The following is a 23,387-nucleotide window of genomic DNA, read 5'->3' as shown; positions in this document are numbered from 1 at the left end:
CAAGTTTGCAGACGACACAAAGGTTGGTGGTGTTGTAGATAGTGTAGAGGATTGTCAAAGATTGCAGAGAGACATCGATAGGATGCAGAAGTGGGCTGAGAAGTGGCAGATGGAGTTCAACCCGGAGAAGTGTGAGGTGGTACACTTTGGAAGGACAAACTCCAAGGCAGAGTACAAAGTAAATGGCAGGATACTTGGTAGTGTGGAGGAGTAGAGAGATCTCGGGGTACATGTCCACAGATCCCTGAAAGTTGCCTTCACAGGTGGATAGGGTAGTTAAGAAAGCTTATGGGGTGTTAGCTTTCATAAGTCAAGGGATAGAGTTTAAGAGTCGCGATGTAATGATGCAGCCCTATAAAACTCTGGTTAGGCCACACTTGGAGTATTGTATCCAGTTCTGGTCACCTCACTATAAGAAGGATGTGGAAGCATTGGAAAGGGTACAGAGGAGATTTACCAGGATGCTGCCTGGTTTAGTAAGTATGCATTATGATCGGAGATTAAGGGAGCTAGGGCTTTACTCTTTGGAGAGAAGGAGGATGAGAGGAGACATGATAGAGGTGTACAAGATAATAAGAGGAATAGATAGAGTGGATAGCCAGCACCTCTTCCCCAGGGCACCATTGCTCAATACAAGAGGACATGGCTTTAAGGTAAGGGGTGGGAAGTTCAAGGGGGATATTAGAGGAAGGTTTTTCACTCAGAGAGTGGTTGGTGCATGGAATGCACTGCCTGAGTCAGTGGTGGAGGCAGATACACTAGTTAAGTTTAAGAGACTACTAGACAGGTATATGGAGGAATCTAAGGTGGGGGCTTATATGGGAGGCAGGGTTTGAGGGTCGGCACAACATTGTGGGCCGAAGGGCCTGTACTGCGATGTACTATTCTATGTTCTATAAACTTTTAAAATATAAACTTACCGTAATTTACTGCATAACAACAAATTTCGCGACATATGTCAGTGATATTAAACCTGATTAAGATCGAAAATAGCTTTGACATATTTGCCAAGCCATTAGCAGTGCTAACCTGGTGCTTATGGTTGCGGCACTATGGAGACTGATCATCTGGAATGGTATTTCAATACTAAAGGACTGGAATTGACAAATGTAGACCAAAAGATCTGGATTGGGATAAAGTTACTGATGGGCTGGAACTGCAAAACTCTTGGCAGCAGGTTTGGGAACTGATAAATAGTGATCGGAACACTGATGGAATGGGAATTGCGGACCAAAATAATTGCGTTTGGGAATTTGAAGTAACTGGATTATAATTTTGATGCCGATTTCTTGGTACAGAGATCGAGTCAATGGCAGATTCAGCCGCTGGGCTCGGGCTACAGGACGAGACTGAAGGGAGCTCGGCGAGGAGCCGACCTTAGCGCGTGGTGGTCTCCAGCCATTTAGGCCTGGCCCGCGTTGTTGTGGATACGGAGCCGGCCGGCTGGGCGGAGCGGGGCGGGTCTGTCCTCGGGGGCGGAGTTGAAAACGTGTCCCTGCGGGAGGACGCGGCCCACCGTAGAGCAGAATTGGACTCTGGCTGCTGCTCCGGCTGAGCTCGGGAGTAGGCCGAGGCTTGACACCATGCTGGACTTCGCGATCTTCGCTATCACTTTCGTGGTGTTCCTGATGGGCGCAGTGTTGTACCTGTACCCGGTAAGGCCAAGAGCCCGGACTCCAGAGAACCAGTGGAGGCCCAGGCCTCTCCCGTTCACCGGGGCAGCAACCAAGGGCCGACCAACCGGGGATTCCTCTATAGTCCTCATTCCCTTCAACCGAAATTCCACCTCCTTGCCCTTGCACAATGGTTTATATGTTTGCCCCAATATCCTTTGAACTCCTGGTCTCAGCTGGCAACTTATTAATAGTGCTTAACTTCTGCTTCCCTTGTTAATAACTTGTTAAAGGTTCACTTGCTTACAGTGATTTTGGCCAATATTAAATTTGCTGGCAGATTAAGGCAGTGACACTCGGATCTCTTGGGTTTGGCAATGGGAACTCTACTCCTCTAGCCCCCAAAGGTATAACGGTCAGTAAGGGTGGAAGTTGGTCAAGGTCTCTTGACTGTATAAGTCTCAGGAGTAAGTGAGGGAGATGGTGCATCTATTGTTGCAAAGGAAGTGTGCATTACTGCAAGGATATGTGTCTGCCTATGCCTGTACATATGGTAAATCTATGAGACAATAGACCAGTACACTGCAGGAACAGGCCCTTCAGTCCACAGTGTCTGGACCAAAATCCATGTTGAATTAAGCTAAATCTCCTATATCTGTATGTGCCGCATTACCACTATTTCCTGCATATCTATCTCCGCCTACTAAATGGCATTATCATATCTGCTTACATTACTGCCTGTAACGGACACCGACTACTTTGTGTAATAAAGCTTGCATTGACTTCTCTAACTTCTGCTAATGCCCCACCTCCCCTCTACCCCATCCGTCATTTATTTTTATGCACACATTCTTTCTCTCACTCTCTTTCTCCCTCTGTCCCTCTGACTATACCCCTTGCCCATCCTCTGGTTCCCCCCCCCCCATCTTTCTCCCCGGACCTCCTGACCCATGATCTTCTCATATCCCTTTTGCCAATCACCTGTCCAGCTCTTGGCTCCATCCGTCCCCCTCCTGTCTTCTCCTATCATTTTGGATCTCCCCCTCCCCCTCCCCCTCCCACTTTCAAATCTCTTACTAACTCTTCCTTCAGTTAGTCCTTACGAAGGGTCTCGGCCTGAAACGTCGACTGTACCTCTTCCTAGAGATGCTGCCTGGCCTGCTGCGTTCACCAGCAACTTTTATGTGTGTTGCTTGAATTTCCAGCATCTGCAGAATTCCTGTTGTTCCCATAGAATAGGAAGTACAGATTCTTAGATCCTGTGCTATCAGATCCAGGAACAGTTATTACCCTACAACTATCAGGCTCTTGAAATGATCCTCTGATCTACAAATTCACTTTCAAGGACTCTACACCTCATGTTCTCAGTATTATTTTTGTTTGCAGTGTCTCTTTTGCACATTAGTGTTTGTAAGTCTTTGTGTACAGTTTTTTGTAAAATTCTGTTGTATTTATTTTTTCTCTGTAATTGCATAAAAAGAATCTCAAAGTTTGCTATGGTAACATATATGTATTTCGTTAACTTTTATTTGAACTTTGGTAAACCTTCTCCAAAGTCTCCACATTATTTCTGTAATGGGACGAGCTGAATTACACACGATACACCAAGTGCGACCTAACCAAAGTTGCAACCTGATTTCCTGACCTTGTACTCAATTCCCTGATCAGTGGTGGCAAGCATTCGGAGAAGGAAGTCTGAGAATCGGAGCAGGAGAGCGGAGGAAGCCATTTTTGAATTTTTTGGGTTTTTTTCCCATCGGCGTTCAGAGAGGCGTGACTGCGCAGGCATGTGACGTCGGGCAGTGGAGCGCAGAAGATTTAAAGGAACACAGCCTTATACAGCAAGTAGAGGAGTTTGCGGGCGGTGGAGAGAGCCGGGAGCAGAGTGAAGACTTAAGGGCTTCAGCTCAACGGGCTTAGGCAGAAACGGGCGAGGCGAGGAAGGTTTGGTATTCATTTTTTGTTGTTATTTGAGGAGAGGGGCAGCTTGTTGTTCTCGGTGCCGGATGTGGGAGGCCCTGGAGTCTCCAAGCCTCCCGGACGTCCACATCTGCGCCAGGTGCGCCAAGATGCAGCTCCTAAGGGACCGTGTTAGGGAACTGGAGCTGCAGCTTGATGGCCTTCGTCCGGTCAGGGAGAGTGAGGAGTTGATAGAGAGGAGTTACAGGCAGATGGTCACACCGGGGCCATGGGAGGCAGACATATGGGTCACGGTTAGGAAGGGGAAGGGTCAGATACTAGAGAGTACCCCAGTGGCTGTGCCCCTTGACAATAAGTATTCCTGTTTGAGTACTGTTGGGAGGGACAGCTTACCTGGGGGAAGCGACAGTGGCCATGCCTCCAGCACAGAGTCCAGCCCTGTAGCTCAGAAGGGTAGGGAAAGGAAGAGGAGGGCAGTTGTAATAGGGGACTCGATAGTAAGGGGGTCAGATAGGTGATTCTGTGGACGCAGTCAGGAGACCCGGATGGTAGTTTGCCTCCCTGGTGCCAGGGTCCGGGATATTTCTGAACGCGTCCAAGATATCCTGAAGTGGGAGGGTGAGGAGCCAGAGGTCGTGGTACATATGGGTACCAATGACATAGGTAGGAAAAGGGAAGAGGTCCTGAAAGGAGACTATAGGGAGTTAGGAGGGCAGTTGAGAAAAAGGACTGCAAAGGTAATAATCTGCCTGTGCTATGTGATTTCTGTCTGTGCTACGCGACAGTGAGAGTAGGAATTCAGTGAGGTGGAGGATAAATGTGTGGCTGAGGGATTGGAGCAGTGGGCAGGGAATCAAGTTTTTGGATCATTGGGACCTCTTTTGGCGCAGGCATGACCTGTACAAAAAGGACGGGTTGCACTTGAATCCTAGGGGGTCCAATATCCTGGCAGGGAGATTTGTGAGGGCTACTAAGGTGACTTTAAACTAGAATGGTTGGGGGGTGGGAATCAAATTAAAGAGGCTAGGCGTGAGGAGGTTAGTTCACAACAGGGGGATGGGAACAAGTGCAGAGAGACAGAGGGGTGTAAAATGAGGGTAGAAGCAAAAAGTAGTAAGGTGAAAAGTAAAAGTGGCAGGCCGGCAAATCCAGGGCAAGCATCAAAAAGGGCCACTTTTCAACAGAATTGTATAAGGGAGTTGTAAAAGCACGCCTGAAGGCTTTGTGTGTCAATGCAAGGAGCATTCGTAACAAGGTGGATGAATTAAAAGTGCAGATTGTTATTAATGAATATGATACAGTTGGGATCACAGAGACATGGCTCCAGGGTGACCAAGGATGGGAGCTCAACATTCAGGGATATTCAATATAAGAGATAAGAGCAGGAGTAGGCCATCCGGCCCATGGAGCCTGCCCCACCATTCAATAAGATCATGGCTGATCTGTCTGTAAACTCAGCTCCATCTACCTGCCTTTTCCCCCATAACCCTTAATTCCCTTACTATGTAAAAATCTATCTAACTGTTTCTTAAATATATTTAGTGAAGAAGCCTCAACTGATTCCCTGAGCAGAGAATTCCACAGATTCACCACTCTCTGGGAAAAACAGTTTCTCCTCATCTCCATCCTAAATCTTCTCCCCTGAATCTTGAGGCAATGTCCCCTAGTTCTAGTGCTACCTACCAATGGAAACAACTTTCCTACTTCTATCTTACCTATCCCTTTCAAAATTTTGTATGTTTCTATAAGATCCCCCCTCATTCTTCTGAATTCCAGAGACTATAGTCACAGGCAACTCAATCTCTCCTCATAGGTTAACCCCTTCATCCCTGGAATCAACCTGGTGAATCTCCTCTGCACTGCCTCCAAAGCCAGTATATCCTTCCTCAAGTATGGAGACCAGAACTGCACACAGTACTCCAGGTGCGGCCTCACCAGTACCCCGTATAGTTGCAGCATGACTTCCCTGCTCTTGAATTCAATCCCTCTAGCAATGAAGGCCAACATTCTATCAGGAGGGATAGACATGAAAGAAAAGGAGGTGGAGTAGCATTGCTGGTTAGAGAGGAGATTAACGCAATAGAAAGGAAGGACATTAGCCGGGAGGATGTGGAATCGATATGGGTAGAGCTGCCTAACACTAAGGGGCAGAAAGTGCTGGTGGGAGTTGTGTACAGGCCACCTAACAGTAGTAGTGAGGTTGGGGATGGCATTAAACAGGAAATTAGAAATGCATGCAATAAAGAAACAGCAGTTATAATGGGTGACTTCAATCTACATATAGATTAGGTGAACTGAATTGGTAAGGGTGCTGAGGAAGAGGATTTCTTGGAATGTATGCGGGATGGTTTTTTGAAGCAACATGTCGAGGAACCAACTAGAGAGCAGGCTGTTCTAGACTGGGTATTGAGCAATGAGGAAGGGTTAATTAGCAATCTTGTCGTGAGAGGCCCCTTGGGTAAGAGTGACCATTAATATGGTGGAATTCTTCATTAAGATGGAGAGTGACATAGTTAATTCAGAAACAAAGGTTCTGAACTTAAAGAAGGGTAACTTTGAAGGTATGAGACGTGAATTAGTTAAGATAGACTGGCAAATGATACTTAAAGGGTTGACAGTGGATATGCAATGGCAAGCATTTAAAGATCGCATGGATGAACTACAACAATTGTTCACCCTAGTTTGGCAAAAGAGTAAATCAGGGAAGGTAGTGCACCCGTGGCTGACAAGGGAAATTAGGGATAGTATCAATTCCAAAGAAGAAGCATACAAATTAGCCAGAAAAAGTGGCTCACCTGAGGACTGGGAGAAATTCAGAGTCCAGCAGAGGAGGACAAAGGGCTTAATTAGGAAAGGGAAAAAAGATTATGAGAGAAAACTGGCAGGGAACATAAAAGCTGACTGTAAAAGCTTTTATAGATATGTGAAAAGAAAAAGATTGGTTAAGACAAATGTAGGTCCCGTACAGACAGAAACGGGTGAATTGATTATGGGGAACAAGGACATGGCAGACCAATTGAATAACTACTTTGGTTCTGTCTTCACTAAGGAGGACATAAATAATCTTCCAGAAATAGTAGGGGACAGAGGGTCTAGTGAGATGGAGGAACTGAGGGAAATACATGTTAGTAAGGGAGTGGTGTTAGGTAAATTGAAGGGATTAAAGGCAGATAAATCCCCAGGGCCAGATGGTCTGCATCCCAGAGTGCTTAAGCAAGTAGCCCAAGAAATAGTGGATGCATTAGTGATAATTTTTCAAAACTCTTTAGATTCTGGACTAGTTCCTGAGGATTGGAGGGTGGCTAATGTAACCCTGCTTTTTAAAAAAAGAGGGAGAGAGAAACCGGAGAATTATGGACCGGTTAGCCTAACATTGGTGGTGAGGAAAATGCTAGAGTCAGTTATGAAAGATGTGATAACAGCACATTTGGAAAGCGGTGAAATCATCAGACAAAGTCAGCATGGATTCGTGAAAGGAAAATCATGTCTGACGCATCTCATAGAATTTTTTGAGGATGTAACTAGTAGGGTGTATGGGGAGAACCAGTGGATGTGGTATATTTGGATTTTCAAAAGGCTTTTGACAAGGTCCCACACAGGAGATTAGTGTGCAAACTTAAAGCACACGGTATTGGGAGTAAGGTATTGATGTGGATAGAGAATTGGTTGGCAGACAGGAAGCAAAGAGTGGGAATAAACGGGACCTTTTCAGAATGGCAGGCAGTGACTAGTGGGGTACCGCAAGGCTCAGTGCTGGGACCCCAGTTGTTTACAATATATATTAATGACTTAGATGAGGGAGTTAAATGCAGCATCTCCAGGTTTGCGGATGACACGAAGCTGGGTGGCAGTGTTAGCTGTGAGGAGGTTGCTAAGAGGATGCAGGGTGACTTGGATAGGTTAGGTGAGTGGGCAAATTCATGGCAGATGTAATTTAATGTGGATAAATGTGAGGTTATCCACTTTGGTGGCAAAAACAGGAAAACAGATTATTATCTGAATGGTGGCCGATGAGGAAAAGGGAAGGTGCAACGAGACCTGGGTGTCATTGTACACCAGTCATTGAAAGTGGGCATGCAGGTACAGCAGGCGGTGGAAAAAGGCGAATAGTATGCTGGCATTCATAGCAAGAGGATTCGAGTACAGGAGCAGGGAGGTACTACTGCAGTTGTACAAGGCCTTGGTGAGACCACACCTGGAGTATTGTGTGCAGTTTTGGTCCCCTAATCTGAGGAAAGACATTCTTGCCATAGAGGGAGTACAAAGGAGGTTCACCAGATTGATTCCTGGGATGGCAGGACTTTCATATGATGAAAGACTGGATCGACTAGGCTTATACTCGTTGAAATTTAGAAGATTGAGGGGGGATCTTATTGAAACGTATAAAATCCTAAAGGCATTGGACAGGCTAGATGCAGGAAGATTGTTCCCGATGTTGGGGAAGTCCAGAACGAGGGGTCACAGTTTGAGGATAAAGGGGAAGCCTTTTAGGACTGAGATGAGGAAAAACTTCTTCACACAGAGAGTGGTGAATCTGTGGAATTCTCTGCCACAGGAAACAGTTGAGGCCAGTACATTGGCTATATTTAAGAGGGAGTTAGATATGGCCCTTGTGGCTAAAGGGATCAGGGGGTATGGAGGGAAGGCTGGTGCAGGGTTCTGAGTTGGATGATCAGCCATGATCATACTGAATGGCGGTGCAGGCTCGAAGGGCTGAATGGCCTACTCCTGCACCTATTTTCTATGTTTCTATATGCCAATCTTACCACTCAATCTGTGTGACTGCTTGCTATTATTTATGCAAATATGCAAACTAGCTGCAAAAGTGGCTCTGTCTGCGAGCTGTGGCTGCATACAAACAATTGCAAAGAATCGGATTTAGGTGCATTTTCATTATTTCTGCACAAACTAAGTTACTTAGCACTTTGCAGCAGGGCTGTGCATTGTGATGGAGTTTGATATCCTTCAAGGAATTCCTGGTATCTGAATTGCAGTGGTTGCTTGTGAACTATGTAATAACAGTGTCTTGTGTACTTGCAGCTGATACATCGCTTGTCAATGATTTATGAGCCACTGTACATGTGTCTGTAAGCAAGACAATCAAGGATTAATGTCTTTGCTGCAAACATTTTAACAGTCATGTCTGTATTGAATTGATTCCCTGTTTTCTGCATTAAATGAAGTTTTTATATTCATATTGGATGCGATAAATAGGTTAACCCAAATCCTAGAAATGCCCAGTATTTGAAAAGAAGCAGTATACTCACAATACTGTACTATTGTACAATTGGACAATCTGTGTCCTTATACCATTGTATTTTCACAAGCATTGCAGTATAAAAGTAACTCATTGACTTCCTGGGATATTGCCTACTGTCATTCATTTGTGTTCTTTTGTTACCAGGTTCATTCATTGAAATCCCAGCCACCAGTTTGTGCATAGCAAGGTCCCATAAGCAGCAATGGGTGACCAGATAATCTGATGTATTTGAAGGATAAGTAATGGCATGAACGCCAGTGAAGTTAGGAAACACTTCTATGTGCAAATCTAATGGGAATTAATGCTAAATTTTGCAAGTCGGTCTTGTTAGATATGCAGCAAAATCAGGTTTGTGAGGTTTGGTCACAGGGCACATATGAATTAAAGGAAAGTCAGGCAACACACACAAAATGCTGGTGGAATGCAGCAGGCCAGGCAGCATCTATAGGAAGAGGTACAGTCAACGATTTGGGCCGAGACCCTTCGTCAGGTCTAACTGAAAGAAAAGATAGTAAGGGATGTGAAAGTGGTGGGGGGGTGGGGTGGAGGGGGAGATCCGAAATGATAGGAGAAGACAGGCGTGGGAGGGATGGAGCCTAGAGCTGGAAAGTTGATTGGCAAAAGGGATACAAGGCTGGAGAAGGGAGAGGATCATGGGACGGGAGGCCTAGGGAGAAAGAAAGGGGCAGGGGAGCATCAGAGGGAGATATTGTGAGAGGGACAGAGGGAGAAAAAAGAGAGAAAGAAAGGGGGGGGAATAAATAAGTAAATAAGGGATGGGGTAAGAAGTGGGGGAGGGGCATTAACAGAAATTAGAGAAGTCAATGTTCATGCTGTCAGGTTGAAGGCTACCCAGACGGAATATAAGGTGTTGTTCCTCCAACCTGAGTGTAGCTTCATCTTGACAGTAAAGGAGGCTATGGATGGACATATCAGAATGGGAATGGGACGTGGAATTAAAATGTGTGGCCACTGGGAGATCCTGCTTTCTCTGGCGGACAGAGTGTAGGTGTTCAGTGAAACGGTATCCCAGTCTGCGTCGGGTCTCACCAATATATAGAAGGCCGTACCGAGAGCACTGGACACAGTATATCACCTCAGCCAACTCACAGGTGAAGTGTCGCCTCACCTGGAAGGACTGTCTGGGGCCCTGAATGGTGGTGAGGGAGGAAGTGTAAGGGCATGTGTAGCACTTGTTCCGCTTACAAGGATAAGTGCCGGGAGGGTGATGGGTGGGGAGGGATGGGGGCAACGAATGGACAAGGGAGCTACGTAGGGAGCGATCCCTACGGAAAGTGGGGGGGGGGGAGGGAAAGATGTGCTTGGTGGTGGAATCACGTTGGAGGTGGCGGAAATTATGGAGAATTATATGTTGGACCCGGACACTTCACCTGTGAGTTGGCTGGTGTGATGTACTGCGTCCAGTGCTCCCGATGCGGCCTTCTATATATTGGTGAGACCCGACGCAGACTGGGAGACAGTTTCGCTGAACACCTACACTCTGCCCGCCAGAGAAAGCAGGATCTCCCAGTGGTCACACATTTTAATTCCACGTCCCATTCCCATTCTGATATGTCCATCCATGGCCTCCTCTACTGTCAAGATGAAGCCACACTCAGGTTGGAGGAACAACACGTTATATTCCCTCTGGGTAGCCTCCAACCTGATGACATGAACATCGAGCTCTCTAACTTCCGTTAATGCCCCTCCTCCCCTTCTTACCTCATCCCTTATTATTTATTTATTTTTTTATTCCCCCCCCCCCATCTTTCTCTCTCTTTTTTCTCCCTCTGTCCCTCTCACTATATCTTCCTCTGATGCTCCCCTCCCCCTTTCTTTCTCCCTAGGCCTTCTGTCCCATGATCCTCTCATATCCCTTTTGCCAATCAACTTAACAGCTCTTGGCTCCATCCCTCCCCCTCCTGTCTTCTCCCATCGTTTCAATTTCCCCCTCCCCCTCCCACTTTCAAATCTCTTACTATCTCTTCTTTCAGTTAGTCCTGATGAAGGGTTTCGGCCTGAAAAGTCAACTGTACCTCTTTCTATAGATGCTGCCTGGCCTGCTGCGTTCCGGCAGCATTTTGTGTGTGTTACTTGAATTTCCAGCATCCGCAGATTTCCTCATGTTTGCATAAAAGAAAGAGAAGGTTTGGAACTAAATGGCACACTCCTGTTCATGCTTTCATGTTCTGGTAGCTACTTGCCTATCAGTTTATTAACACTAGGTACAGGACTGTCATTGTTAATGTGCTTTAGCTTGCGTGGGTAGTGCTCTGTTACCATAACTGGAATACAGTTCTGTTGGTTACAGATCTGTAACAATATCACTGGGTTCATGTAACAAGTTGATAATGGTCTACCACTATAGTTCTGGACACAGTGCTAGCAGACGTCTATATAGTAATATGGAACTTTGAGGGCTGTCATCGACTCAGAAGGCTGAATGGTCTCCTTCAAAGTCATAAGGAAATATAAAATATGAAATTGTTATATGTGAGACAACTTAGTGCACAAAATAGCTGCCACGTTTCTATTATTAGAGCAATGATTATACACTTGGTATTTCTAAAGTACTTTTCTGAAATTTGTTGAGCATTCAGAAGTATGGTCAAAATACTCGTACTTTGCCCAATTATTTACTTTAACTTTACTTAAGTAAAAATTATTTTAATTTACACAATTTATTTTTCCCATTTACAAGTTGTACATATCACCTACTGGACCAGGGACAAACAGGACTTGTTGTAAGACTCATCTGTAGGTGTGGACATGGGACCAGTTCTGATTCTGGTTCATGAACCTCTGCTAGATCATATGAGGGCAGAGTCCAGTTAGGATCGATAACTTGGGAAACATTGCCAATCGTACTTGAAATCAATTCCTTGAAGGGGAGGATTTAGGAATAAATGCCTTCATGCTTCAGACTATTACATGAATAGCAGTAATTTCTTTTCAGTTGCTTTATTCTCAATATTTATTCTTTGTTTTATCAATAGGCATCCAGGCAAGCATCTGGCATTCCAGGAATGACGCCTACAGACGAGAAGTAAGTCAGTCTTTGCTCTGCAAACTAGAAGATCTGTACAAAATAAAAAGACATAGTTTCTCCTCTGGATGAAGGAAGTCCTTTAAAACCAATGAAGTGGTTTTGAACTGCTATCTCTGTTGTGATAACAGAAATCTGGCTATGCTTTGGAACACTGCAAGAATTACAACAGCAAGCTATCCTACAGCTCAGTGAAGCAACAGTGCAACATTCCTGTCAATTAATTGCTCAGGGACCTACATCACAGCATGCAGGTGGTGAAGAAGCAGTCTGAAGTATGTGGCTTAGACTGCCTTCACTCACCATTGAAGCCAGGGCCTAGGATCTGTCAGACATGGGCAAGGGTAATCTGTTCACTGACCCCTACTACCCTTCCTCAAGCTAGTGAAACAGCACTTCCCACGTCCAACACAATGACTGGGAAGTGAAAGCAGTGTGTGCCACAGCTGGGGGATTTATTTGCCCATCACCACAAGCAGCTCAGTAATAGAATTGATTGAGTCCTGAATGGCAGAGCTGCCAAAGTAGGTGTGCATCAGAGTAGATGAGGGAGAACCAGCCTTGTCTTCACCAATCTACTAGTCGGATTATAGTTCTTCATAACAATAATGGGAGGAGTGGCCATTTGACAGTCTTGATAGATGTAGAGAATCCTAATGTTTTGCATGGCACTGTGGCACTGTTCGTAGAGCTCTAGGTACCTAGGTTCCACCCTGACCTCCAGCGCTGACTGTGCGGAGTGTGTAGGTTCCCTCCAAATGCCTCAGTTTCCTCCCACATCCTCAAAGGCTATAAATTTTCCCTAGTTTATGGGGGAGTGGTAGAAGCTGGGGTAGTTAACAAGAATAAAAATATAGGATTAATATAGGATTAGAATAAAAGTGGTTAGAGTGGTTGAAGGTTGGCTCAGACTAGGTTACTATACTTCTCTATTACTTTCTGATTTATTTAATATTTAAATCAGTATTAATAATTAAGTTCACAGCATGGCAAGTTTCTTTCTCTGTGATTGCCATCAAGCCTGGAATTAACCCATGTTCAATAAGGAGGGTGAGAGAACATATCAGAAGCATCATCCAAGCTGAAGCGATGACACAGGACAATGTGTTTGGTAATCATTGTAAGCAAAATGCCCCCGCCAACGAAAGATCAAACACCCAAATGGAGGAGGCTGGGGAAACATTACTGGAAACGGAAGAGGAGTTAAATAGATATTTGGCATCAAATTTGTTTTACAGTTACTGCAAGCATCCTATTAATACTGAATAATGCTGGGAAGGGATTAAATATTGTCACCATTGTGAAAAAATTAATGTTGGATAAACTAATGGTGGGGGTGAGTGGAGTGCTAAATGATAAGTCTCTGGACCAGATGGCTTCCATCCTGGGATTCTAAAAGAAATATTTGCAGAGATGGTAGTTGAATTTGCTATGAGTTTCCAAAAATCCTCAGATACTGGACAAGTTCCAGAGGATTGGAAAACTGCCTTATTCAAAAAGAAGTGAGTCAAAAAGCAGTGATGGAAGACTAATCAGACAAATAATTGTTAGAAAAATGTCAAAATCAATTATGAAGGAAGCAATTGCAGCACATTTGTGAAGTTATTTCTAATCATGCAAGTCAATATAGTTTCATGAAGGGAAAATCACATCTGTCCTAATTTTTTTTTGGCAAAATCCTGGCCAGAATTTACAGAGGGTATCCAGTATGTATATTCAGCCTTACAGAAGCTATTTGACAAGGTATTTCTTGATGTAGCAAGGTTACAGTACATGGTGAGGTAGTGTATTAGCATCAATGGAAGTTGACCAGTGGTAGGAAACAGTAAATACAGTTAAAAGGTCATTTTCAATAAGGGTACAATGGGGACCAGTGTAAGGATTGCAACTCATTACAAGGTTTGTAAAAATAAATATTGTAGGAAGGAAGCAAATATGCTGAAACCAAATTTGTAGATGACACCAAATAATCAGAAGGTAAACTGCGAGGAGGATGCAGACAGTTCAGAGAGAAACGAATGGGTTAGGTGAATGATGACAAGTTGGCAAATGGATAGAACAATGTGGAAGAAAGTGAAGTTATTTATTTTGGAATTAAAAACAAAAGAACAGAGAACTATTTAAAAAGAGAAAATCTGAAAAAGTTGTGACACAAGTGAAATTGGGGGGCCTTGCTCATGCATTAATATGTTTGGCATAGGAAAGACTAATGAAAGTTGTCTCTGATTTCAAGAAGAGTTGGATATAAAAGCAGTGAAGTCTTATCACAACCGTAAGACACATGAGTGAGACCTCATCTCAAATGCTACCAGTAATTTTGGTCCACCTGTTTAAGAAAATAGATAGAATTTAATTGGAGGTGGTTCAAAGAGGGTTCGCTAGGATGGTTCCCATCCTGGGGATTTTCCTATGTGAAAATGTTAGGTTTGTTCAGCGAAAAAGGATTTGAGTTTGAGGAGAATGTCTTAAAGATAACACTGTGCAATAGCACTGAGTATTTATCTATCATCAGCCAATAAATTGTGATGAAGACAGTTCTGATGTGTGCACAACTTGGATGTCTATTGACAGTATATGTTTGGAAATGTAATTTGGTCAGGTTGGTTTTAAATTCCCATTGTGCCATCTATCTGTAACAAAAGATAGGTTGGAATCGGTTTGTCAAATTTTAGATGAGAAGCCTCCAACCAACCAGAAACAATGCTCCTTCAGTTTGACTTGGAATTATGGCTGAATTCTGTAGATAAAATGCCCAGAATAACCATCTTTGCTTTGTGAAGAAAGGTGTAATGCTGTTTAAAATGAATTGGTTTGTGAAGACAATTTCTAGGGAAATGATTTATGCCCTATCACTTCACTCCACTTCCCTCTTTCTCTGTAAATAGAGAAGTTGTCTTATGAATGATCGTCTCAGAATTCATCCTTGTACAAAACAAAATTGCTGAAAAATGTCTGGCAAAAATGAAAACCTTTCATCAGAATACCTTTTTCTGACTCTAGATTTAAGTAGTCCTTATTGGCAAAGTGTCAGCCCTTGAGTTGAAGGGATATGCCAGGCTCATGGCAAACAGTCAACATTTTCAGGAAAGACTGTTCAAACACTAGAAAATTAAGAAATGAAACATCATACCAACTTTTCCCAAGTCAAGGTTAAATAGAAAATATGTTGAGTGGAGAACAATCACGTAAAGTATGTGCTTCAAATCAATCACTTGGGTGCTATTATTGTTCGGCAATGTTGTTCCTAGTTCCGAGTCCCTGTATTCAGTGTTTTTAAAAAAAAATGAAAAGGCAAAGTTGAATTCGTACCGTACATCTCAAAATTTCAGAATTTCTCAATTGCTCACAATTACCCAAGTAATTTTGAAGACACTGTTGTGATGTGGAATCCACAGCAACTACTTGGAGCATAAACTCACCAGAACAGCAATCTTCTTTTGAGAACTTGCATAAATAATAAATTTAGTCATTGGTGATTATCCACTTCTACTCAAAACAGTGCCATCAGGTCATTTAAGTGGATTTTTTTCCCCCACTGCTATTTCCATAGCCATTTCCCACTGCCCTGGCCAAAACATTTCCCTTCCTTTCAACTGCTCTCTTTTCCAACTTTATCTGAAGGCAACTATTTGTTCTTAATCCTCAGGGATGGGAATCTTCCAGATATTGTGAGCACTGGCAGTCTTCATCAGTTCCTGGTAAATCTTCATGAAAAATGTGGATCCATTGTATCTTTCTGGTTTGGACAACGGCTGGTGATAAGTTTGGGTTCCTTGGACCTCTTGAAAGAGCACATCAATCCAAACCGGACGTGTAAGTAGAGACTTCTTTTTTAGAGGTTTAGAGACACAGCACAGTAGCTTGCCCTTCCAGCCCAACAAACCTGCGCCACCCAATTACACCTACTAACCAATTAACTTACTAACCCATACATCTTTGGAATGCATGAGGAAAGTCGAGCACCCGGAGGAAACCCATGCGGTAGTGAGGAGAATGTACAAACTCCCCGTGCGTGAAATTGAACCTGATCACTACCGCTGTGCCCCACCTCATATTTTAGAGTCTGGAAGCATCATACGCAACTCATCAAGAGACAGCAGATACACGTTGGGAAACAGTATCCGCTTTCAAATTAATTAACAACTTAGGGTAAGATTTAAGAAACAGAATATAATCCAGATCGGTGAATATTTGGAATGATAAGTACCAGAATAAGTTTCAGACTAGAATGAAGTCTAGGGCTTCTGAATAACAGATATGTGTGAGATGAGATCTAAGAATGATTCAGACATGTATATTCAGGAATGCTGGAGTCCTAGCAACAGACTTGGCTGCTGTCTGTAAACTAGATATGCCCATAGGCATTGAGTAAGACTCTCAAATGGTATTTGTGGCTGAGAGTACTTTATAACCTAAGGTACAGAGACCAATTTTGATGGCCCACCTTCTGACCGAGAATAGGCTGTTAAAGTGGTATAGTTTAAGGCTCAAGACATGGTTTAATATTATATTAGTCGCTGGACAACATGAGGAATGTGTGTACAGACATATCTAAGCATACATCAAGAACAAGAGAGTAACTAGGAAGAGGGAGAATAACTCAGGGATATCAGAAAGACTACATGCTTGTGGGTGGAGGATGTGGCCAATACCCTAAGTAGGTTCTTTGCCTCAGTATTTACCAAGGAGATAATGTAGAGCAGGGGTCTCCTACCTGGGCTCCACAGACCCCTCGGTTAATGGTAGGGGTCTATGGCATTAAAAAAGGTTGGGAACCCCTGATGTAGGGGATAGTGAAATCACTGGAGCATGCTAATATGCTAGGGCATTTTGAGATAAGGAGGGAGGTAGTGTTGGGTCTCTGAAAGAACATTAAGGTGGTTATTGAGGGAGGCAAAATAAGATTGCTGGAGCCTTGACCAAGATCTTTGCATCCTCTCTCGCCACAGGCAATTTCCAGAGGACTGGTGAGTAGCTAATGTTGTTCCATTAAAAGGGTTTTTCTGTTGGGAACGAAGGAAGATGAGAGATGACCTGATAGAGGTGGACAAGATGAGAAGGAGCAGAGATGGAGTGTATAGTCAGAAACTTTTTCCCAGGAAATGACTAATACAAGGAACCATAATTTTAAAGAAATTGAAGGAAAATATGGGGGGGGAGGGGAAAGTTCCTTACACTGTCATTGTCCGACTGTCCTTAATCAGACTATGCTTCTCCAAATATATCAGATTCCAGTTAATTGGGACAGATCGGAACCAGTACATTTTGGCACAATTAAGTGGCTGCTCAAATTAGCTGAAGTTCCATGGAAATAGTTAAACAGGTACATTAAAAAAAAGACAAACTACTGCTTAAATGAGTAACAAGTTACATATTTAAATGACATACAGAACAAATTAAAACACTACCAATACTACTACAGTACTTCCAGATTGTGTATCGGTTCCTCATAGTTATTGAGGGAGGAATTCATTCAGTGTACAATGCCTGTTGATTGCCTATAAATGAAAAATATCAGAGCAGACACCTGGTGCTGATAATGGACTGTCTTCATACAATGCTTTCGATGATTACATCCTCCAAATTTTCATTCTTGCATTCAAGATGATTGTTGATACCTTCAAATTTTTTGTAGTTGCTAACTTGTTGAAGTATTGAAATTATTTCATTTTCGCTCCTGGCTGTTTCTGCCATCTCCAAGCCTGAATGCTAGAAACCACAGTGAACAAAATGGTTCGAAATCATCGTACTGCTTGTTTATTTCCAACTATCAGTGACAAGAATTACTGCTTTTTGAGCACAAACACAAGCAACTGACTCTATTTTAGAACTGTTTGCTCTAAGCACGTTGTATTGTCTAATGACCACATACGTGCATGTGACTGACACTAGTTAAAAACTGTTTGACAACGGTCTTCTGTCCCAATTAAGCGCTTACAATGTCCCAAATAAATGAAGTGAATCCCGGCTATTTTCTCGATTAGTTTTTATTCTTTAAGCTTTGTCCCTAATAAATGGCTGCCCTTCAGTTATGGTTGCCTTTGTAGGAAGGCTCTGGAGGCTTTAAAGAGAGTGCAGAAGAGTTTGCCAGGATGCAGGATGCTGCTTGGATTAAAGGGCATGTACTGGAAGGAGAAGTTTCTTTTACCTCTGTAGTAGCAGATGCTGAAGACAGACCTGATAGTTTATAAGGTTATGAGAGGTATAGATAGCGAATAGGCAACCAGTATGGGCCGCACAGTAGTGTAGTGGTTAGCACAGTGCTTTACAGTACAGGCGTTCTAGGTTCAATTCCCACAGCTGCCGTGACGGAGTGGATTTCCTCCTGTTGCTCCAGTTTCCTCCCTTGGTCCAAAGATGTACCAGTTGGGAGGTTAACTGGTCATTGTAAATTGTCTCATGATTAGGCTAGGGTTAAATTGGGGGATCGCTGGGTGGCGTGGCTCAAAGGGCTTACTCTGCGCTGTACCTTGATAAGTAACTTTTTAAAAAGTTCTTCCTTGGGTCAAAATGGCTTGTACTAGAGGGCATGTATTTCAGATGAGAGGGAGTAAGTTCAAAGGAGGTGTGCAGGGGAAGTTGTTTATTTTTTTATTTTACTCAGAGAGTGGTGGGTGCCTAGAATACACAGCCAGAGTGGTGTTGGAGGCAAATATGATGGAGGTATTTAAATGGCTCTTAGATAAGCACATGAATATGCAAAGTTGGAGAAACATAGAAATCGTGTAGGCAGAAAAGATTAGTTACTTGGGCATTTCCTTTTTCCTTTGATTAGTTTGGCATAATTTTGCAGACTAAAGGGCCTGTTCCTGTGCTTTACTGTTTTATGTTCTATGAAAGTCGAGTTGCCCACTTTACTGTTTTAACTTCTTTCTGCCTCCATTTAGCTGATCCATTCGAGACCATGCTGAAGTCACTGCTAGGATACCAGGCTGGGTTTGGAGGTAGTGCTGCTGAGAGTCATGCAAGGAAGAAAGTTTACGAGGCTGCAGTGAATAAAGCAATCCAGAGCAACTTCACCCTTATTCTGAAGGTAAATAGTTTTGGGACTATTCAGACCATCCCTCTGTCAATCTCTGTAGACTTCTTCAATGCAATTCTCATTCTTCATTGAAAGACTTCATTTTGCAGTTGAAGAAAACTTTCCTTCGGATACAGTATTTTTAAGTAATACCTGTGAAGCCTTTCAGTCACACTGCAGCTTTTGCATTCCTTTAAGATGTTGAGCATGAATAAATTGTCATTGTGCAACAAAGAATTTGCACCAAAAAAATTAGTACATGTTCCAGAATGCTTCGCGAGAGCTTTTTACCATTTCTCAACAACTGGTGCATCTCCTCCTCAAACATTCGACAGTTTCTGTTTCATTTCCTGCATTATTTGTAAAATTCATTGCTGAAGTATTTAATGTCTGCTTGAAAGATGCCATCTGTAATTACATTCCCTTCTTCATCCCAAATGATTTTATGAGAATTTTTTATAATAGGTATTCATAAAAGCTTTTGCTATTTATTTTCCTGATATCTGCAAGGCGCTTTACATGTTTTTTACAGCAATCCCTATTCCCCATTTTCTCCTACACCTAACAATTTCTGCTTGGTTTTGTTCACTCAGTACAACTCTCTTCTGTGCTTTAGTTCATTTCACATCTTTGTTTATCTGCAAAATTAAAATTATTCTCTTTTCTGCTAATATTTACGGTACATCTTAAAATACCTCCTATGTCAAGGATAACTTGTTCTGTCTGCTAGAGAGTTTGAACCTTACAGAGGCCAGAGTGTGTGTGTGTGTGTGTGTGTGTGTGGGGGGGGGGGGGTTGGGAGGAGAGAGAGAGAGCGAGAAAGCGAGAGAGACTGGTATCTCCGTAGGTGAGGAAATGATTATGACCAACAGAGGAACGTATGTTTGAGAATGAAACTGTGTGATTGGATGTGTGTGTGAGTGGGCAGGCAGGGGTGTGGGTCTCGATGGTTTGACAGCTGGCTCACCAGGTGATGTTTGCGTGCTCTTCCCAGTCATCAGGTCTCGTGTTACCAATTTTGGCATTTAGTGTAAGATCTAGATACAAAATAAAGCTCCCTCTCACAAAGAAACAAAGGACTCAATGGCTCAAGCAGCATCCCTAGAGGTAAAGGGAGAGTCAGTGTTACAGGTCAAGACCCTGCATCTGGACAAAGGGAGGATAAGGGTCATGCCATTATAAAGAGGCATGGGGTGGGGCTGGTGAGACCAAGGAGGATAGAGCACAGAACAGTACAGCATAGGAATAGGCCGTTGGCCCACGATGTGCTTGTTGAACATGATGCCAAATAAAACTAATTTTTCTTCAATTATACAGGAGCCATATCCATCAATTTCCTGCATATTCACATGTTGGTCTAAAACCCTTTTAAACATCACTAATGTGTCTGCTTCCACCAATACTCCTGGTAGCCCAGTCCAAACAATACCAGACAATGTGTGAAAAAAAATCTTGCCTCTACACTTCTCTTTTAAACTTTCCCCTGACCTTAACACATGTCTTCTAACAGTTGGCATTTCCTCCCCGGGACAGTGGACCCTTTCACCTCCTTCACCTCAGACGGTTGAAGCAGTTTGGTATGGGCCCCCAAATCCTGAGAACTTTCTACAGGGGCACAACTGAGAGCATCCTGACTGGCTGCATCGCTGCCTGTTATGGGAACTGTACTTCCCTCAATCACAGGACTCTGCAGAGAGTGGTGCGGACAGCCCAGTGCATCTGTAGATGTGAACTTCCCACTATTTGGGACATTTACAAAGACAAGTGTGTAAAAAGGGCCCGAAAGATCAATGGGGACCTGAGTCATCCCAACCACAAACTGTTCCAGCTGCTACCATCTGGGAAATGGTACCGCAGCATAAAAGCCAGGGCCAACAGGCTTCTTCCACCAGGCTATTAGACTGATTAATTCATGCTGACGCAACTGTATTTCTATGTTATATTGACTATCGTGTTGTACATAATATTGATTACAAATTACTATAATTGCACATTTAGACGGAGACACAACGTAAAGATTTTGACTCCTCATGTATATGAAGGATGTAAGGAATAAAGTCAATTCAATTCAATTCAAATCTGTACCTCTCATAATTGTATAAATCAGGCTTCCCCTCAGCCTCCAACGCTCTAAAGGAAACAATGCAATTCTGTCCAACTGTCCTCTAATCCAGGCAGCATCCCAGTACAGCTCTTCTGCATGCTTTTCACATCGCCACAGCTATCCTATAATTTTATTTTATTTAGAGATACAGCGCGGAACAGGCCCTTCTGGCTCAACGAGCCACACTGCCCAACACCACACCTATTTAACCCGAGTCTAATCACAGGACAATTTACAATGACAAGATCACCCTCTAACCAGTAAATATTTGGACTCTGGGAGGAAACCAGAGCACCCAGAGGAAAGCCACATGTTCACAAACTCCTTACAGAGAGCAAGTGGGATTGAAACCAAGTTGCTGGCTCTGTAATAGTGTTACGCTACCATGACATCCATAATAGGGTGACCATAACTGCACATAATACACCAAGCATGGTCTGACTAGTTTTTTATAGCTGCGGTATGACTTTGTTATTTAACACCCCTAAAAACAAAGGCAAGTATTCCATACGCCTTCTGTACCGCCTTGTCCATGTGTGTAGCCATTTTCAATTAACTGTGCACCTGGAACCTATGACCGCTCTATTAAGGGACTTACCATTAACTGTATTTGACCTCCCAAAGTGCAATATCTTACACTTGCCCAGAATCGATGATGCTGTCATCTACCTGCTGAATAAAGCCTACTCACATTTGGATAAGCAGGGTAACACTGTGAGGAACATGGTTTTTGATTTCTAGAGTGCCTTCAAGACCATATAGCCCTCATTACTTGGGGGGAGAGCTCCATACAGTGCAGGTTTGCACTTCCACTGTATCCTGAATAATGGACTGTTTGACTGGCAGATCACAATTTGTGTCAGAGCTGTGTGTCAGACATGGCTATAAGCAACACTGGGGTCCTACAGGGGACTGTATTGGCTCCCTTCCTGTTTAGCCTGTATACCTCAGACTTTAGATACATCTGCAGAAATTCTCTGATGTCTCAGCAGTAGTTGGGTGTATAAAGGGAGGACAGGAGGATGAATACAGGGGCCTGATGGAGGACTTCGTCAAATGGTGCAAGCTGAATCATCTGCAGCTGTGCAGTAAGACAAAGGAGATGATGATGGACTTTAGGGAGACTAAGCCTGCACTGCTCCCTGTTACTATTGATGGTGAGGACGTGGATGTGGTGAGGATCTACAAGTACCTGGGGGTGTACCTGAATGACAGACTTGAGTGGAGCACCAACGCAGGGGCTGTGTACAAGAAGGGCCAGAGTCACCTCTACTTCCCGAGGAGACTGAGGTCCTTTGGAGTATGCAGGCCTCTGCTTCACATGTTCTACCAGTCTGTTGTCATCAGTACAATCTTCTATGTGGGGGTGTACTGGGGCAATGGCATTAACACGGATGATGCCAAATAGGCTCTATAAACTGATTAGAAAGGCAGGGTCTGTTAATAGGAGTCAAACTGGATACATTAGAATCTGGTAGAACAAAGGACCCTGTGGAAAATCTTGGCAACTCTGGATAATGTTTCTCACCCTCTGCATGCCACCTTAACTGATCAGAGGAGCACTTTTAGTAATTGACTACGACAACTGTGCTGCTCCAAAGAGCGTTATGTGAGGTCATTCTTATCCTCAGCCATTAGGCTCTATACTGAGTCAGCCTATAGCTGGGGAAGTGATGGCCCCCTCCTGTTAAACAGTTTGAGGTAACTTATTTCTTATTCTCTTTTACATCTCCACTAATATTTGAATATTTGTGTATCTGTGCACTTGTAATGTTACTGTGACACTGTAATTTCCTTTGGGATCAATAAAGTATCTCTCTATCTATCTAAACACTATCTGCCAATTTCTTATATGTGTAACTTTATCCCACAGTATTATTTGATAATCCTTCATACTATCCACATCGCCACTTATTTTTATATTATCTACAATCTTGCTAATGTGCAATACCTATCTACATTTTCATCCAAACCATTGATATATATCACAAACAATAAAGGTCCCAGCATCAATCCTTGTGGAACCCTACTGGTCTTAGACCTCCAGCCAGTATAACAGCCTTTTACCATACATTAGGTTTTCTGTGGGCTAGCTAGTTCTAGATCCAAACTTGCAATTGACTCTGGATCCCATGCATCTTTATCTTGTGAATCACCCTACCACAAAGAACCTTATCAAATAACTTACTAAAGTCCACGTTGATAATATCCACTGCCTTAACCTCATCAAGCATCTTTGTCACCTCTTCAAATGATCACGATTGTTAGGTATGGAATCCCCACACAAAACCATGCTAACTATCTTTTAGAATGCCATTGCTTTCCAAATCTACATAAATTCTATCTCTAAGAATCCTCTCTGGTAGCTTCCCTACCACTGACCTGGGGCTTACTACCATATTATTACCTGAATTATCCCTATT

At 43.2% G+C, this 23,387-nt stretch overlaps 1 protein-coding gene across 2 annotated transcripts in view; it reads left to right on the top strand.

The window, feature by feature from the left end:
• Nucleotides 1-1,482: 1,482 nt before the first annotated feature.
• cyp20a1 (cytochrome P450, family 20, subfamily A, polypeptide 1) overlaps nucleotides 1,483-23,387 on the top strand; it is a 53,427-nt gene continuing 31,522 nt past the window's right edge. For both annotated transcript variants that reach the window (XM_072261436.1, XM_072261435.1), the window contains exons 1-4: nucleotides 1,483-1,655; nucleotides 11,790-11,839; nucleotides 15,486-15,652; nucleotides 18,727-18,872. In XM_072261436.1, the coding sequence (XP_072117537.1) occupies nucleotides 1,584-1,655; nucleotides 11,790-11,839; nucleotides 15,486-15,652; nucleotides 18,727-18,872 (435 nt within the window). In that variant the 5' untranslated portion in view covers nucleotides 1,483-1,583. The remainder of the gene's footprint in view (nucleotides 1,656-11,789; nucleotides 11,840-15,485; nucleotides 15,653-18,726; nucleotides 18,873-23,387) is intronic.

This window comes from Mobula birostris, chromosome 6, assembly GCF_030028105.1.
Source record: "Mobula birostris isolate sMobBir1 chromosome 6, sMobBir1.hap1, whole genome shotgun sequence".
Taxonomy (NCBI): domain Eukaryota; kingdom Metazoa; phylum Chordata; class Chondrichthyes; order Myliobatiformes; family Myliobatidae; genus Mobula; species Mobula birostris.
The sequence above is the reverse complement of the archived record's forward strand: the minus strand, read 5'-3'. Positions and strand labels throughout refer to the sequence as shown.